This window comes from Leptonychotes weddellii, chromosome 15 (genome assembly GCF_054177405.1).
Source record: "Leptonychotes weddellii isolate Sample4059 chromosome 15, ASM5417740v2, whole genome shotgun sequence".
NCBI classification, from domain to species: domain Eukaryota; kingdom Metazoa; phylum Chordata; class Mammalia; order Carnivora; family Phocidae; genus Leptonychotes; species Leptonychotes weddellii.
In genome coordinates this window covers 30,664,916-30,684,010 of record NC_138383.1, presented here as the reverse complement: position 1 = coordinate 30,684,010, position 19,095 = coordinate 30,664,916, and the positions used below count along the sequence as shown (strand labels likewise).

The 19,095-nt window shown below is 36.9% G+C and overlaps 1 protein-coding gene across 1 annotated transcript in view; it reads right to left on the bottom strand.

Annotated features, from left to right (window-relative positions):
• The window catches only part of USP32 (ubiquitin specific peptidase 32), a 155,559-nt gene that overhangs the window by 51,232 nt on the left and 85,232 nt on the right, over positions 1–19,095 (bottom strand). Inside the window, exon 5 of the mRNA XM_081805977.1 lies at positions 15,726–15,885. Within this exon, the coding sequence (XP_081662103.1) occupies positions 15,726–15,885 (160 nt within the window). The remainder of the gene's footprint in view (positions 1–15,725; positions 15,886–19,095) is intronic.

Here is a 19,095-nt window from a genome sequence, read left to right as displayed (position 1 = left end):
CGCATCAGGCTCCCTGCTCGGCGGGAAGCCTGCTTCTCCCTCTCCCACTCCCCCTGCTTGTGTTCCTTCTCTCACTGTGTCTCTCTCTATCAAATAAATAAAATCTTTAAAAAATAAAAAATAAAAAAAATAATACCTGATACATTTTGAACACTCATTTAATATTTTTTAATGAACAAATAAGACTTATTTGTTGAACCCAGGATATATATATTCAGAATAATGTTAACTGGGATAAAAGATGAAGATTGGTATCAGTAGGGAACCTTGGCCTCCAATAACTTACAAGTTACTAGGAAGACAAGAACAATGTTCTCTAAATTTCCACTGCTTTCAAAGGATTCTTACTCTATTCTTTAGTAGTTTTAGTACAAATTTAGGAGGAAAACTTTTTTACTCATCAACAAGATAATTGAGAGATAGTCAAATCAAAATGCATACCTGTACTGTATTTGTATAAGTGCTATAGTCATAAGTAGGTGAATAAATGAAAACATATATTCCACCAACTTCCACAAAATTTTAAGAAAAATTATATTCCTTTTGCTTGGTTTTCAAGGGGCTCTCAGGACTTAAAGCTAATGTCTATTTTCCCTTCATGCTCCTTATTCTGCCCTGATGTTTTCTATACCTGAAACCTAAAAGAGAGGTTTTTACTTAAATGATCTGAGAGTGAAACTCTTTTGAAAGTAAAATATGAAAATAAAAATAAATCTGCACTAGGAATACAGAATTTTGTGCACATTATTACACATCAGATGGAAGAACTGAGATTTTGAGAAAGACAATGTTCTAATTTACCCTGAAGCAGAAAAAGTACATGGAAACGACCATACCTGCCATAGGTGAAAACAAAAAAGGCCTTGACAGATGTCACTGATTCTAACTTGTCCCTACTTTATGCTCTCTTAGAAAGTTCTTAACTTGGCTATCCTAGAATAGTCCTCTTAATGATCCACAAAATCTAGGAACAGGGATTCTAAGAGTGACAATGAAGTTACATTACACTTTGGCATTTAAAAAGAACTACTTACTTATTAATTATTAAAAGTAACTATAAACAACTGAGTGAAAACTGAGTGACAGTTATAACGTGTTTTAGAAAGTTAAAAACTCAAGGGGCACCTGGGTGGCTCAGTCGGTTAAGCGTCTGCCTTCGGCTCAGGTCATGATCCCAGGGTTCTGGGATTGAGCCCCACATCAGGCTCTCTGCTCAGCAGGAAGCCTGCTTCTCCCTCTCCCTCTGCCTGCAAGCTCCCCCTGCTTGTGCTCTCTCTCTGTCAAATAAATAAAATCTTAAAAAAAAATTAAAAATTGAAAATACTAATAATACTAATTTAATTTTTAAATTTTTAAAAGAAGATTTTATTTATTTGAGAGAGAAAGCGAGCACAAATGGGGGTAGGTACAGAGGGAGAGGGAGAAGTAGACTCCCCACTAAGTGGGGAGCCAAATGCTCAATCCTAGGACTGAGAGATCATGACCTGGGCTGAAGTCAGACACTTAACCCACTGAGCCACTGAAGCACCCCAATTTTAAATTTATATTACTTGTTTTTACTAGACTAGTAATACATTTTGTTGTATGAAATATTATTTAAAATATAGGTAATCAAAAAAAAGGAAAAAGAAAAAACATGTAATTGCATGTTTTCATACAGCCATATTTATTTGAACATACATGTATTTATTTATTTAAAGATTCATTTATTTGTTTTAGAGAGAGAGAGGGAGAGAGAGAGCACGAGCGCACACAAGATAGAGCTAGAGCATGAGCAGGGGGAGGGATAGAGCGAGAGGAAGAGAGAGAATCCCAAGCAGACTCCCTGCTGAGCTCGGAGCCCAAAGCGGGGCTCAATCCCTTGACCCTGAGATCATGACCTGAGCCAAAATCAAGAGTCGGACGCTTAACTGATTGAAGCACCCAGGTGCCCCTGAAGATACATGTATTTTAACTGAATGTCACTTAGATTGGGAAGATTATTTTCATACTTGCATTGTTATCATCTATACCATTGTATGATTTCTCAAATTACACAAAATCATTGTTCACAGCTTCAAATAATCAATGGGCTAAGTTAATTTTTAAAATTTTATATCAAAATCATCAAGAAAGACTGAGATACAAAAAAGATAAAATTTTCACACAAGAGTACACATTTTTCTTTTTTAAACAAATACCAAATATATTACATTGTAACCTTCTGATGAATCAACCTTTGCAAAGGTCCAATTATTTTGGAACTGGAACTAATTTTTTAAAATACGCAAAACTTGTAGTGAGCACGTAGCTTTCATTTTTTTAAAAACAGAGGTATCTACTTCAAATACCTAGAAAACTGAATTTACTAAAAAGAAGTATTTAAAAATTTAACAATAAGGAGAGTAATCACAGGTGTCTGATAAATATATTAAGATAGCATACTGTTTCCTTTTCTAAAATAAGGTATCTGTTCACTCCATTTAGAATATATGAAAGAGGGGCGTCTGGGTGGCTCAGTTGGTTAAGCGACTGCCTTCGGCTCAGGTCATGATCCTGGAGTCCCGGGATCGAGTCCCACATCGGGCTCCCTGCTCAGCAGGGGGTCTGCTTCTCCCTCTGCCCTCTCGTGCTCTCTGTCTCTCATTCTCTCTCTCTCAAATAAATAAATAAATAAATAAATAAAAGAATATATGAAAGAAAGAGAAACCTCTTCTGTTCCTGCAGAGAAATAGCTTTCTCAAATTCTAAACTTTCTTCCAAGTAATAGATCTGCACATAAAAAATCTGACCCTGAAACAAAACAAGGAAGACAGCAGCCTTTATTTCTATAATTCTTGGTACTGAGCATATGTTCAGTAAGTACTTCTGATTAACTGCTGTTTACACAATACACTAAATTAGAAACACACACACAAATCACACTAACTGCCTCTTAATTTTTTTTTACTTTTGAAAACTGTTTATTAATCTCCTTAAAAAACACAGTTTCTTTGCTTAAGGAGAAATGTGGAAAGACATGTAGAAGATATTTAAAAGAAAAAAAAATGATTAGACTGTTATGGCCACCAATTAAAACCATGCTTTACAGTTCCCTTTTAAGCTTATGTGATCTGTTCATATTTTGGTTATAGACTGCATGCAATCCATTATCGAGTATTTGCCAAAAGCAAGCTAAAGTAAATTATATATATTAGTATTACCCAAACATTTTACATGAATTGGCAGCTGAATTCCTGGGAAGAGGGAAGGAAACTGACTTTATTTTCACTTAGAGAAGTTAGAGGTAATGACTGCAGTAATTATTCTACTTGGAATTCATAGGTCAATACCAAAACTTACACTTTACTAGTTAAATAGGATTGAATTTATTATCACCCACCTACAGGTATAATTTTTTCTGGTTCACAACAGAAGCACACCACACTCCCAACATTCTAAATAATTCCTGGCCTATACTTTGGGCCATCCTAATCAAGTCTCACCTTACCAGAGGCTGCAGCTGCAGAAACAGGTCTTTAATGCCAAAACTGGATTCTCATTTAAAACAAAACAAAACAAAACAAAACCAGGCAAAATATCCCAGTATTTTCAAACAGTAACATAGTTCTTTAACACTGTTGAGGAAGCAACCTGGTCACAAACGCAGTGACCTTCTGAGATCTACTTAAAATGGCTGTAATCCCTACATCACATACAACCAGCTAAGAGGATAATGAAAAAGGGACATGCAGATTTACTAGGGGTTTATGGTCAAAGAATCACTGAAATACTTTTTTTCTCATTGAAAAAAGATGCTAGCAATACCAACTGAAGTGTGGCAAGGGAATATAATAACATGAATTTTTAGTTGAGATAATAAATGCTAAAATAGAGACAATTTAAGTTAGATATGAAAAGAAAAATGATCAAAATGAATTCTATGGCCCTAAAATTAACCCAAAATACTACATTAATTACCTCAAAATCCAGATTCTACTACTAAAAAGAAATCACTGAGTTAATAGGCTTATTCATTCTTATGATACATTTTAAGGAAATCCCAAAAACTCTTTCTTAGTTTATTTAGAGACCTATTTATAAGAAAGAATAGGCACAGGGGCACCTTGGTGGCTCAATCCATTAAGTGTCTGACTCTTGATCTCAGCTCAGGTCTTGATCTCAGGAATGTGAGTTCAAGCCCCATGCTGGGCTCCACGCTGGGTGTGGAGCCTACTTAAGAAAACAAAAACAAAAGAAAAAACAAACAAAAAAACCCCAAAAAACAAAAATAAAGAAAAAAAGAACGGGTACACATATTTTCTGCCAAAAATATAGCTAAATTATGTGAAAATATGATCAACACTAAAGAAAATAACTCATTTTTAAAACATAGTTCATAAAATCATAGTTCTACTGCCAATTTCACTGTTGGTAAATATACAATCATTCAAGGACCTTGCTTGGATCAAATGAAATTAATTATTGAAGAAATATAAAAAAATAATCATTTGTAAATATCCCAAGAGGGGGGAAAAAAGGAAATTGGAAAAGTGAATCTGCAAAATTGTCTGAAGTGAGTCTGAAGGAGTTGGCTCACCACAACCACAATAACCACATGACCAACTCCTTTATCTATAATTACAAGCTACTCATAAAGGACTGAAGAATAACAAGAGTGTGTGTCAATAAACAGTGTTCATCCCAGTTTTGGCACCGATTAGCCATCTGATCTTGAGAAAGTTTCTTTAATTTCTTATAGCTTTAGTTTCCTCATCTTTAGAATATGGATAAAATGAACCTCAAAGAGGGCACAAGGATTAAACAAGATAATATACACAGAGTACATATAGTACCTCCTCTAGTAAATGCTCAATCTGCACTAATAATGAACTTTCAGGAAGAAAAATTAAGAACACAGTCCTATTTATATGCAACTATTAAAAAGAATGAAATATCTAGAAATAAATTTAATCAAGCAGAGAGGAGAACTATACTCTGAAAACTGTAGGACCTTCTTTATTATTATGTTTAGATTCCCTTCTCTTTATTTTTTGTGTATATATTATAGGTTTTTGGCTTGCGGTTACCATGAGATTCATATGTAACACCCGAATATATATATAGTAGTCTATTTTAAGTTTGTGGTCATGTAAGTTCAAATGCATTCTAAAAACACTACATTTTTACCATCTGCCCCCACATTTTATGTTTTTGATGTCGTATTTTACTTTTTATTCTGAGTATCCCTTAACTAATTATTGTAGAAATGGTAGACTTTACTACTTTGTCTTTTAACCTTCATACTAGCATTACAAGTGGTTGCACTACCTTTACTATATGTTTGCTTTTACCAGTCAGATTTTTTTTCTTTCATAATTTTCTTACTTCTACTTCATGGCCTTTTCTTTCCCACTTAAAGAAGTCCCTCTAATATTTCTTATAAGGCAGGTTTAATGGTGATAAACTCCTTTAAGTTTTGTTTGGGAAGTCTGGGAAACTCTTTATCTCTCCTTTTATTCTGAGTGATAACCTTGTCAGGTAGAGTATTCTTGGTTGTAGGTTTTTTTTCTTACAGCACTTTGAATATATCATGCTACTCCCTTTTGGCCTGCAAAGTTTCTGCTAAAAAATCAGCTCATGGTCTCAAGCGGGTTCTCCTGTATTTGCTCTTACTGCTTTCAAGTTTCTCTCTGATCTTTAATTTTTGACATTTTATTTGGGGGGAGGGGCAGAGGGAGAGAAGCAGACCCCCACTGAGCACAGAGCCAACTGCAGGGCTCAATCTCATGACTTTGAGATCATGACCTGAGCCAAAATTGAGAGTCAGATGCTTACCTGACTGAGCCACCTACGCACCCCTAATTTTCAACATTTTAATATTTATGTTTCTTCCTGTGGATCTCTTTGGGTTTATCTCATTTGGCACTCTCTGTGATTCCTGGACCTGAATGTCCTGTTTCCTTCCCCAGATTTAGGGAAATTTTCAGCTTTTATTTCTTCAAAAATGTTTTCTGCCCCTTTCTCTCTTCTCCTTTTGGTACCCCCATGATACAAATATTAATATGCCTGATGTTGTCCCAGAAGTCCTTTAAACCATACTCATTTTTAAGAATTCTTTTTCCTTTTTGCTGTTCAGCTTAGGTGATGTCCACCACTCTGTCTTCCAGATTGTTGATCCATTTTTCTGCATCATTAATCTGCTATTGATTCCCTCTAGTGTATTTTTCATTTCATTTACTCTGACTGGTTCTTTTTTATATTTCCTAGCTCTTTGTTGATGTTTTCACTGTGTTTATCCATTCTTTTCCTCAGTTCAGTGAGCATCTTTAGAACCACTACTTTTAAGTCTTCATCAAGTAGACTGTTTATCTCTCTTTCATTAGTTCTTTTTTGAGGTTTCGTCTTATCTTTTCATTTAGAACATATTCCTGTGTCTCCTCATTCTACCTGACTGTGTTTGTTTCTATGTATCAGGTAGATCAACCACATCTCCTAGTCTTGAAGGAGTGGCCTTATGTAGAACACATCCTGTGGGGCCCAGAAGCACAGTCCCCCTGGTCACCAAAACCAGGAGCTCCAAGGGTATTCCCCTGTGGGTTGCGTGTGCCTTCCTATTGTGACTGGGGTGTGATGGCTATAAGCGCACTGATAAATGGGACTGTCCCTAGCACGAATGGCTGAAATGACCAGATGCAGCTGCTATAGGCACACTAGTGGGTTGGGCTGACCCTCTGGGGCGGAAGTCAGTTTGGGGGTTGCTGGTCCAGGCCATATCCACACGCTGCATGCAGAATGGCAGGAGTTACTTTGGGGGCCTCCAGTCTTGGTGGAGGCCACCCAATGGGTGCTGTGGGGAGGGAGCCATTTGAAGAGGGGTACTAGATCCAGCTGAGAAGCTGTTTTGGAGAGTCACCTGCTTGGGGGAGAGACAATTTAGGGGTGCAGGAATGTTGGGGTATGGTGACTGGTACTAGTAAAGTAGATGGAGAATGTCAGAAATGGCACCTACCAGCACCAGGCCAGCTAGGTAGGAGAGTAAGAAAAATGGCACCTACCTCCGTTTCTGTTCCAGGATAAAGTTCCAACAAATCCCTGCCCCTTCAGCACATGCACTAAAATTGGCGAATAAATCTCCTTCACATATGACCCAGGGACTTTTCAAACTCCTGCCTCTGTGCTCTTGGAGTGAGTGCATTTGTGCACAGACTACTTTAAGAGTAGAGTTTCGGGTTTCTTATAGCTCAGCGGCTCTCCTGGAGTTCAGCTCTGCTGAGTTTCAAAGCTAGGCTTTTTGGGAGCTCATCTTCCCAGTACAGGACCCTAGGGTGGAGATGTCCAATGTGGGGCTTGAAATCCCTTGTTCTCCAGGGAGGACTTCCATATTTGTGATATCCCTTCTGCTTAAGGGTTACCACACTGAGGATGTTGTTCCTGACTACACCACATGTCTGCGCCCCCTCCTACTTATCTCAATGTGGCTTTTTCTTTATATCTTTAATTGTGGATTAGCTGTTCTACTAGTCTTCAGGTCGTTGTGGTTGTAGTTTTGGTGTGTCTGTGAGAGGAGGTAAGCCCAGAATCTTCCTTCTCTACCACCTTGATCTTCTTCAGATCTAATCTTAGGTATTTAAATAGCAAATTATAATAGAAAAATATAACAGCCCTAATAAAAATTTAATTAAGATCTACTCAAACATTCAAAACTTAACTCTGCGCTAAAGTTCCAATTGAATTTCTTAAATTAAAAAAAAAAAAGGGTAAGGTAACAATAATTTGGAATTTGCAGTTCTGAAAAACGCACATGCCATGATAAAATCTGAAATCTTGTATAAATCAAATCAGTTAATTATTCTAACCTGTACTGAATACAAATAGCTCCCCAGTTTCCTTTGTGATTTACATAAAAGAGAACATTTGATTAAATATTGGCAGTGTGTTCAACTTACTGTGACTTCAAATTTTACTTTATAATTGTATGTGAAAAAGTAATTAAAGGCATCTACACTCTAATATAAATGTTATTTACAAGTGAAAATTTTTAATTCCTTTTTGTTTCCTAGATACCTTGGCTCATTACACAAACTTAAATGGAGTCACTGATGCTTTAAAATAAGTATTTTCTGTCTACTTATAAATCAGTTAATAACACTATTTTTTTATCACAAGTTTCCACACTCAGGACACATTATTTGAGAAGTTTACTGTACCAAATATTCTCTGAGTGGAAGAGCCTGCAAAGAATTCAACTGTGAACTGTTTATCCAGAAACTGAGAATTTACACATAATATGATAAAACATAGCCATCAGAATGTAAACCTACCTATGTCAGAATAATTCTGACTTTGTGATAATGCTTTCATAGTAAGCCCCATGAAGAAAGTAGCTATGTGCTGAAGCCCATAGCCACTGAGTTGTCTATTCCACTGGTTTATGGTGGTTCTTTGTTTCTATAAATTGTAAAACAAACGAAGAAGACTTCCTTCCCACAGATGTGGACGAGTTAATTTTTATACCGATCTATAACCCTCTATTACAAAATTACTTGCTTCTAAAACAATCACTCCCTGGAGATAATGGGGTGAAGCTCACCAACATTTGCAAGCCAAGTGTTCAATGATACAAGAGGATGCATATTCATTGTAAAGCACCAATTCCAGAACAGGCATGGAGCTGAGTCTTTTAAAACAGGTATTATCTCAAGTGCGCCTAAAGGGTAGAACAATATGCCAACCCAAATATGTCACTTTGGCATAAGGATTATATTGAGTTGAAGGTAACTGAGAAGAGACAGATAAGAGAAAAGCTCTCTGCCAACCACCCGCCCCCCCACCATTTACTTAATTTGTAAAAGTGTCTTCCCTGCCCCTCTACCAGGAAGGACAGAAGTAATCACCAGAGACTATTCTAGATCCTTACCAACATGGAGATTGCACCAGATAAATGAATCTACATAACAAACCTTACTAAGCAGCCCTATCTACTATTAGTTTCTCCATACATTTGCCTTCCCATAATTGGCCACCTCTAGAAGATCAAAGTCAAAGTCTTTTTCCTTTGTCTTGTCCCTTTCCTACAAAATTACTGTTTTTTGCTAAGATGCGATATAAACTCAAGTTCTAACCACCTGTTTCAGTTACTCATCAATGAATACTCCCATGCATAAGCAATGTTAATAAACTTATGTTTTTTGCTTGTTATCTGCCTTTTGTCAGTCTAATTTAAAGGGCCCTAGCCAATGAACCCAAGATGGATAGAGGAAAAAAGTTTTCCTCCCCTACATGCCTTACAACACACCTGTGAGGTAAATTGTATCATTTTCCCTGTTTTCCAGAGGAGGAAAAAGAAGTTCAGAGAGATTAAATAAATTTCTCAAACTTACATGAGTAATAAGTGGTAGGGCCAGTATCTGACTCAGAGTCTGAAGACTCCTAAACATCCTATCAGTATTTCTCAAAATGTAGTTCATGGTCCACCTACATCAGAATTACGTTAGATGTCTGTTCAAGTACACAGTCCCAAGGCCCACTGAATAACAATCATGATCATAGAATCAGTAACCTGCACTTTTAATACCCTCTCCAAGTAATTCTAATGCTCAATAAAGACTGGTAACTACCAATATACCATCGTGGCCTTATATTTGATTAATTTTTAATTTTGGTGTATTCCTCTTACAAGACACAAGGATTGACGAAATTCAGCTAAGATGCCAGCATTTAAAACGTTATAAATAACTGAAAAAATCTGAAGCATAGCATTTCTTCAGGCTTTTACCATACACTACTGACATTTCTATGGCCACCAGGGAAATCAATGGGCGCACTATAGTGGTAGATAAAATAATTAATTCAGATAGACAATTCCCTCCTATTTATAATAAGCTGATCCTCTATATACCTTAATGCTAATCAATTTTCTGTATTTAACATCATTTATCTAACCAAGAGTTTCAGAAGGAAGATCTTAGAACTTTGCAACCTTCAGTAGTTACTTCAGCAGTGATTTATAAATATCATAATTCATTTTCCCCCTAAAAATATAGTATGTCTTTATATGAATGTTCACATACTATGAGACTGTTGAACCTTTTTTTTTTAAGATTTTATCCATTTATTTGAGAGAGTGAGAAAGAACACAGCAGAGGGGGCAGGGGGCGGGGGCAGGGAAAAGCAGGCTCCCCGCTGAACAGGGAGCCCTTGATCCCAGGAAGGACCCCGGGATCACCAGGACCCGGGATCACAATGTGAGCCGCAAAGGCAGCCACTTAACCGACTGAGCCACCCAGGCGCCCCGAGACTGTTGAACCTTAGTCAAACATGATGTTGGCCTTTCTCCTTGGCATAAGTTTAGTGCTATAATCCTAAAAGAGCATGTACCTCTTGCTCACTCCTGGGGAAATCAAATGTTTAAATCAGTACTTAGGAAGTAGACTGTTAGTGGCTGAAAATTTTTCAATACTGTCCAATCTAATAACGTGCATTTAGTCCATTGTACTAAAAAGAACTCAAAGATGAATTGGACAAGAGCCTTGTCCTCCAGGGACTTGTAACTTCTGGGGAGAATCAAAGCCATTTCCAAATGCCTCTAAGGTAAGGCAAAAAGCATCTTAATTGCTTTAATTGAAGTGTAAAATGAGCAAGAATGCAAATGGAAAGTAATTCAAACTGAAGAAAAATGGAGCAAGCATGACAAAAAAGGGAGCATATGAATTGGGCTTTGAGGACAAAGAAGTATTTCAATTATCAAGGGCTGAAAGATGAAATGCAATCTTAAATGAAGGACTACCAGGAGTGATGTATACGGTAGCTAAAAAAGTTCATGGGGGTACTGAACAGTGCTCTGTAGATGAAGCAGAGAACATATGTAAGGAGAAATGAATATGGAAAATTAAGAATAGGAAACTAAGAGACTTCAGAGCCATGCTAAGGACTTTATAAACTTTGTTCTACAGAAAATGAAGACTCTTCAAAGATTTTGGAGCAGGGAAAAGAAGAGTTTAACATTTTTTAATGTAAACTAAACAACAAACACAAAAAATTTGTCCTTCATTCTTTCATAGAATTAACATATAGTTAGATAAATAAGGACAAATACTGCAATGACAGCGGCAGTAAAGAAAGATGCAAGAAATATGGCTAAGATTGATAGTATCTAATGTGAAGCCTGACAAGGAAAAGTCAAAATTAATCTCAAATTGGATGACTGGAATTACAAATACTATTAACCATGATAGAACAGACAAGAGGAAGAACATACTGTTTGCTTTTTGAACCTTTAGATGGGTTGAAAGCAAGGAAACATGAATTTGATTTTACGTATGAGATTAAGATGTTAGAATATATATATAGTTTTAAAAAAGGAACAATAGGGGCACCTGGGTGGTTCAGTCGGTTAAGTGTCCATCTCAATCTGCGCTCCAGTATGGGTTTGGCTCAGGGAGGGATGGGGAAGGGGAAGGGGAAGGGGAAGGGAAAGGAAAGGAAAGGAAGAAAAAGAAAAAGAAAAAAAAAGAACAATAGGCTCCAAATGGAGTCACTTGTGCTGAGCCCCATGTTAGCAAACAAAGACCTAATATCTAATCTAATTGTAGTTTCAGCCTTTCCCAGAAATGTGACCTTTAACCAGTCAATCTGGAATTACTTGATCAGCACTAGTAAAGTAATCTGCTTGACAGACCCCAAAGGAAGATGACCTTGCCTGAAACAATCTAACAATCTACTCTTTGTTAGAAACTCCACCTCCCATACACTACTCCCGCTCCCTTCTGCCTATGAAAGCCTTCCATTTTGTACAATTCCTCAGAGCTCCTTTCTATTTGCTAAATGGGATACTACTGAGTTCATGATTTGAATAAAGCCAATTTGATTTTCAAATTTACTCAACTGAATTTTGCTTTTCACTAATATCCAGGAGGCATTTATTAAAATGAATATACAATTTGAGATACCCCAAGACCAGAAAATTTCATCAAGGTATCACCTACAGAGATATGATGGATAGGCAAGGCAATGGAAATGGCTGTAATGAAACAAAAGCATGCACATCATCTAGGAATAAAATAGGGCCAAAGGTGAACCCATGAGAAATAACTTACATTTAAAAGGTAGACAGAAAAAGGAGAGCAGTAAAGAAAACTCAAATAATAAAAAACTAGGAAATTACAATGTTTCAAAAGCCAAAGAAGAGAATTTCATGAAAACTGAATGGTCAAAGAGTGCTAAAATACTGCAGAGACAGGAGTAGATACAATGACCCTAAGAAACCACTCAGTTCAGAAATTAGAAGGTCATTATTACAGGTGAAACAATGGCTCTACATTAATATTTGCTTTAAATAATTCAAGATAAATATTTTTTCTTTCTTTCTTTCTTTCAGATTGTATTTATTTATCTGACAGAGAGAGAGTGAGAGAGCACAAGCAGGGGAAGCAGCAGAGGCAAGAGGGAGAAGCAGACTCCCTGCTGAGCAGGGAGCCCGATGTGGAGCTTGATCCCAGGACCCTGGGATCATGACCTGAGCCGAAGGCAGACACTTAACCGACTGAGCCACCCAGGTGCCCCTAAGATAAATATTTTTTAACAAGGCAAATTCAAATACTATTAAAAATTCAAAAATCTTCCCAAGTAATAAAAAGCTGAATAGAAAAGATCATTTTCAAATAAAAATGGAATCACATAATGGGATAACATTTTTAACAATTTGAAAATTATCTTGACTGAATGAATTTAAGTAAATCTGTAATCTGTAATAATATATAGTTCTTTCCAAAATAAGCAATAAGCAGCATTTGCATTTGCAAAGTATGTCAGACCTAATTTAACTTTAAGAAACTGATAAAAGACTTTCTCCTTGAACACACTTTAGTCCTGCTTCTTTGAGCCCTCTTTTCGACTAGGCTTCCAACTTGGCCCCCATTCAGTCTTTGGTCTGCTCAAATCCAGTGTTAGCAAAGAATCCTGCCAAGTTGTCTGCCTACCCTAGATATCATATCTGATCAAGTTCCTCATACCCCACCTTTGATGAATAAGTCCTTGGCTTGCCTTTAGCAAGAATTCCCCCTGCCTTTGACATCTCCTCTTAGTAATTTTCCCTCCACTGACCACCTCGCCTCACTCCCCAGCTACAATTCCTCATTTGTCCTTGTTAGAGAGTTTTGACCAATCTCTCTCTCCTATTGCAAGACACTACTGCAGAAGTCTTGGATTTGAGTCTTCCTTACCATTTTAACAAGTGTCAGAATAAATTTTTCTTTAACATAAGTCATTAAAGGAAAGTAGTCACACTTAGCCAATATTAACAGAAAAATAATTTACCATACCATCACAAATAAAAGCAAAAGTTCAGCAAAATATCCCTAAGAATGACAATTTAAATATTAATGTAAGTTAGAGCTTACAGTGAATATAAAAAGATTCCCTAATTTTTTATGGAAAACAATTTTTTTTTTAAAAGAGGCTTCCAGGGGCGCCTGGGTGGCTCAGTCGTTAAGCGTCTGCCTTCGGCTCAGGTCATGATCCCAGGGTCCTGGGATCGAGTCCCACATCAGGCTCCCTGCTCTGCGGGAAGCCTGTTTCTCCCTCTCCCACTCCCCCTACTTGTGGTCCTGCTCTCTGTGTCTCTCTCTGTCAAATAAATAAATAAAATCTTAAAAAAAATAAATAAATAAAAGAGGCTTCCTATCAAAAATAAAGACAAGGGCACTGAAAAGTAGTAGAATCAAGTTCATTGCCTATTCATGCCAGAATTTATTGGAATTTCTGGTAAGAATGGAATGAAAATGGGCAGAAAAGTAGCTGCTGTATAATTAATAGCCAGTCATAGTTCCATAAAGCAACAGTACGTGACACCCAAGGTACTCTATTCAGTCAACAAACATTTATTTTTAAGGCTTGGCATAGAGGGAGAAAAAGGAAAGAATATAGACTCTAAGATTTAAGAGAGATGACAGGTACACAGGCTCCACACCGGGCATGGAGTCTGCCTGGCATTCTCTCTCTCCTTCTCCCTCGGCGCCCCCCCGCCAATCGCATGGTCTCTCTCTCTCTAAAAAAGAGAGAAATGACATGTACACATAAATAGAATGCTATAAATAATTACAATAAAAGATGGAAAATGGTAAGCTCATCCAAGAAGTGTACATAAAGGTGTTATGACAGTTCAGAGGAATGAGATGATTTCTCACAGGAAGGCAAGAAAAGGTTTCATGGAAACAAAGGGGCATGTGATTTAAGTCTTCAAAGATGACCAAGATTTACAGGGAGAAGGAAAGGGAAAGGCATTCCAGTGTTAAGAAGTAGCATTAGCAAAAGCCCCGTGCAGGTACTTTTCTGTACCCACAGGAAAGAACAGTAGAAATTAACACTTAAGGCCTATACAGTGGTGGGTTCAATGCTATCCCTCAAAACTTCATGATCACCTGGGACCTCAGAATGTGACCTTATTTGGAAATAGGGTCTTTGTAGATGTAATGAATTCAGCATCCTGAATTTAGGCTGGGCCCTGAATCCAATAACTAGCATCCTTATAAGAAAAGGAGAGCACACAGATACAGAGAAGGCCACAGGAAGATGGAGGCAGAGAGTGGAGCTACACTGCCACAAGCACAGCCTAGGGTCGCCAGAAGCTGGGAGAGGCAAGGAAGGATTCTTTCCTAGGGCCTTCAGATGAAATGTGTTAACACCTTGATTCCAGTTTCCAGAACTGTGCTCATTTGTTACAGCAACTTTAGGAAACCAAACTGCTTGGTTAAGGACAATTAGTAGAGGGCTATTGTGAAATAGTATGAAATTGGTGTCTCTGCCCCCAGTTCCTAATATTTGGTCTTTGGCCGAACTCTTATAACTTCCTGAGTGATAAGGGTTTCTGACAAAGGAGTCCTAAATCCCTTGTAATTTCCTGTGTGATAGCAGTCTTGTTCTAATGCTTGAGGTGACTCTTGTTGGGCTTCTGGATGGGGGCTGGTCACCAGAAAGACCAAGCCATAATTAGAAACGTGGAACTTTCAGCCCTACTCCCCATTTGCTAGAGATTGGAAATTCAGTTAATAATTGATCATACCTATATATGATGAGGCCTCCATAAAAATCCCAAAAGTATGGGCTTTGGAGAGCTTCTGGATGGATAAACATATCCACATGCCAGAAGGATTGGTGCATCCCAGCTCCTGTGCTTGGGACCCTTCCAGACTTGCCCTATGTATCTCTTCATCTGGCTTTTCATCTGTGTTTTAACATACCCTTTATTATATATTAAGTCAGTAAATATAAACTGTTTCCCTGAGTTTTATGAGTTCTTCTCCCAAATTATCAAACCCAAGGAGGGGGATCATCTAATTTAGAGCTGGTTGATCAGAAGCACTGGTGATAACTGGGATTTGCGATTGGCCTCTGATGCGGGCAGCAGGTGGATAGTCTTATGGGACTGAGCCCTAAACCTGTGGGATCTATGCTAACCCCCAGGTAGATAGTGTGTGAGAACTGAACTGAAGTACAGAACAGCCATTTGGTATATACAGAGCATTGGGGAATTGCTTTGTGTGGGGAAAAACCCCACACATGTGAAGTACAAAAATATTTGGTGAGTAGAGAAAAAACAAGAGTTTTCCTTTTCAGCTATGTACCAAGTGCTCCAGAGTATTTTATTTTATTACACTTTGGAAGAAAAAAACCACTGACAATAAATTTCTCCTTAATAGCTATATTCTCGTATTACCAGGCAACTGTATTAAAAAATGAATAGAAAACAATGAAATGCCATTACTTACAATGTGTGACTCCAGCTAGAGTTTGGTAGAAAGTGGGAGTATCACTGTCATCAGTGAGGGTCACATAAACACCTCCAGATAGTAGCCAACGAGAGAAGGTAAAAGCATCTTTGTTTAGAAGAAGCCAATTTCTAAACTTTTCATAGTTTACCTTTTCACCCTAAAATTAAAAGAAAAAAAACGATAGGTTTAGTCAAATTTTAAGGTATCTTACTTAGAACTTGCACAACCTGAAATTTGCGATTTGTTGACATTTACCTTTGGTTGACATTTAGGATTATCTAAATAACACTACGGGCTGTATACCTGGAAATCAAACTGCTTTCAAAAATAACTGTATTTAAGAACTTCCAGTTCCATAGAATCTATATGCTAGTTGTAAATTATTTCATCAATTCATTAAAGCAGTGCATTGTTACTAATAAGCCACATTTTATTTACTAAGGTACATCCTGAAATCAGTAACTGCATTTTTTTCTATATTTAAGAAGGCCAATTTTTTACTAATCTGTCATAATTAGCATATTTTAATTAAATATGTGTGGCATTAAAATACTCTTCTAAATTTCATGGGCAAATTAAAAACAACTATCCTAGGGCCCTCTTCCAGAAGGCATCACTGAATACATGTATTCATAAGTCAACTAGAATACAAAAAGAAACAAGTACATTTCTATTTCTTTGCTTTCTTGTCAAATATTTTGTTTTCTAAATCTCTGGATAAAAAAAGTATCTGAGCGGAGAAAGAACATCACTTAGCTGTGCAAGTCAATTTCTTTGTCTGGAAGACAAGAGGACCTAGGGTGAATGAGGGCCAGATGTTTCTATGAAAAAAAGACAGAAGCAACCCACTTGGAAATACAATGAAGAAAGACATTCAGGAGCCTATTAGGTCTAATCCTGATAGAAATATTAAGGAATACAAATAACTCATAACCTAAAAGAGATATATGGTAGAAATAATTTCTATATTGTTTGGCAGCATCCTGTTAAGTACAGCAATATACTTAGCCTAGTAGTTTCAGAAGACTTAACAGTATAATTCAAAACATCAAAACAACATTGACAGTCTTGTTTTTCTGAATGGAAGAATGTGGCATTCAGAGTTGCCGCAGGGACATGTGAGGATATTGCCAGCATGTGTAGAGATTAGGGATCATACCCATATTCTTTCTCTGTTTCCCACATTTAGTCTAGAAAGACGATTAGCTGTATATATCTCACAAGCTCACACACATTTTTACACATGTTAACATCTCTAACATTGGGATGAGTTTTAAAATCAATAGCATCCTTCAATTATAACTGGCAGGTTTTTTCTTTCTTTGTAACACATACAGGTACATCTTACAATTGATGGGATCTTAGATACACGAAACATGTAGCATCAATGGTTTCAGAGAAGCTAAGATGTTGTTGCTATAAAATGCACTCTGATGTACTAAGAAAGAAAGAAGCTGCCAGTTAAAATAGACACTTCTACCACCTTCCCATATAGTTAATATTATTAAAAAAAAATTTTTTTTAAGATTTTATTTCTAAGTAATCTCTATACCCAACATGGGGCTCAAACTCACAATCCTGAGATCAAGAGTCACAAGCTCCCCCCAAATGAGCCAGCCAGGCACCCCTAATCTTCAAAGTAACCCTCTGTAGGAGATACTATTATCATCTCTATTTCACACAAGAGAAAATTGAGGCATTAAAAAGTTAAATAATCTAAGGTTATACAGTGACAGGGATATGACTGAACCCAGGTAGTCCAAATTTTCTAAGCCTAAGCTATACACCACACTTGTTGGCTGACTCAGTGAAATATAAAGTAAGCTCTGAAATCTATCTGTCCATTCAGATCACTGCAATACTGGTAACACCAAAATTCCATCTGTTAAACCTGACTTTTTATGTTTTTGAGTCATGGATGTATTCTAAAAAAGGCAGCAAACAGAAAGTTTCCTTTTATAAATTGTCACAATAGCAGTTTAGGAAAAAAAATTCCAGAAACATAGGGCAATTAAAAATGAACAGGCTCCTGAAACTGTTATATCTTTAAAGAACAATACAAAATATGAATTTCCACCTTAAAAATTGACAACCAAAGAAAATATTCAGTAAGAAAAGAATAATACAACTCCTACGTGGATTCCTTTATAACTTCATCAAGACTAATAAAAGCACAAGACAGAAAAAGCTGAAACCCATTCCATGTCACTAAATCTAGGTGCTAGGTCCACATCTTTTAGCTAAAGTGCTTCTCTTTATAGTCTTGGGGTTTTTTTTGGATTGCCCCAAAACAACATAAAGCACTGCTTTGGGAGGTCTAAATAAATCTATTCTAATACAAGTAGATTCATACTGAAACATGGTTAACTTGAAAAGCAAGGGTTTGGACATAATCAGACACATTACTCAGAAATTACAGCAGGTAAATACATCAAGTAGTTGAATCAGATAAAAAATTAGCCCATTTACAGTGTTGGTTTTTTTACCAACCACAAGCATCTAGTGATTTAAATAGCTTCTTCATGAGCATTCCAAAACCAGGGCCTCTCATTTCTTTGATCTTTCCTCTTCCAAAGATCTTGTCCTTCATATAACACTTAACCGCAGCCTTACTAACAGTCTTATGATCTTTTCATTATAATAACTGTTCCCTTTCCATTAAATGCAATTTTAACATTCCACTTTCCCCCTTACAATTTCCTCTTATGAGCAAACTTCTTTTAGTATCCTAACTCCAGTGATTTTTTTTTTTTTAACTCCACAGGACCTACACCAATGACCTTCCTCTACATTGCCAAATCTAATAATCACTTCTCAATGATCAAAGGTCAACCCACTTGACCTTTCAGTTTATTTGATGTAAGTACTCCTTTCTTTTAAAACACTTTCATCACTTGGCTTCCAGGACACCATTCTCTTCTGGTTCTCCTTACAGGTTATTCCTTAGGCTCCTGTTTTGATTCTTCTTCATCTCATTAATCTCTAAACATTGGAATACAGGACTCAGTCTTCCAATCTGTTTTCTATCTAAATTCACTCTAAGATGATCTCATCCTCAACTATAAGCCAACAAATCCTATCCCATGAACTCTAAATTATATATCAAAAAGCATAGTTGACATCTCCACTTTAATGTCTAAAATGATTCTCAAATTTAATTATGTCCTAAATCTCCCTTGATATCAAAACCCCAAACTTGAACCGCTAATAGTCTTAGCCATCGTAATTAAAGGAAACTCCATTCACTTACTAAATCAAGCCAAACACCTTAGTCATCCTCTTCTCTCTCTGCCATACCCCATAATCAATACAAGAAAAATTCCTGTCAATTCTCTCTTCAAAATAAATGCAGAATCTGAAAACTTCT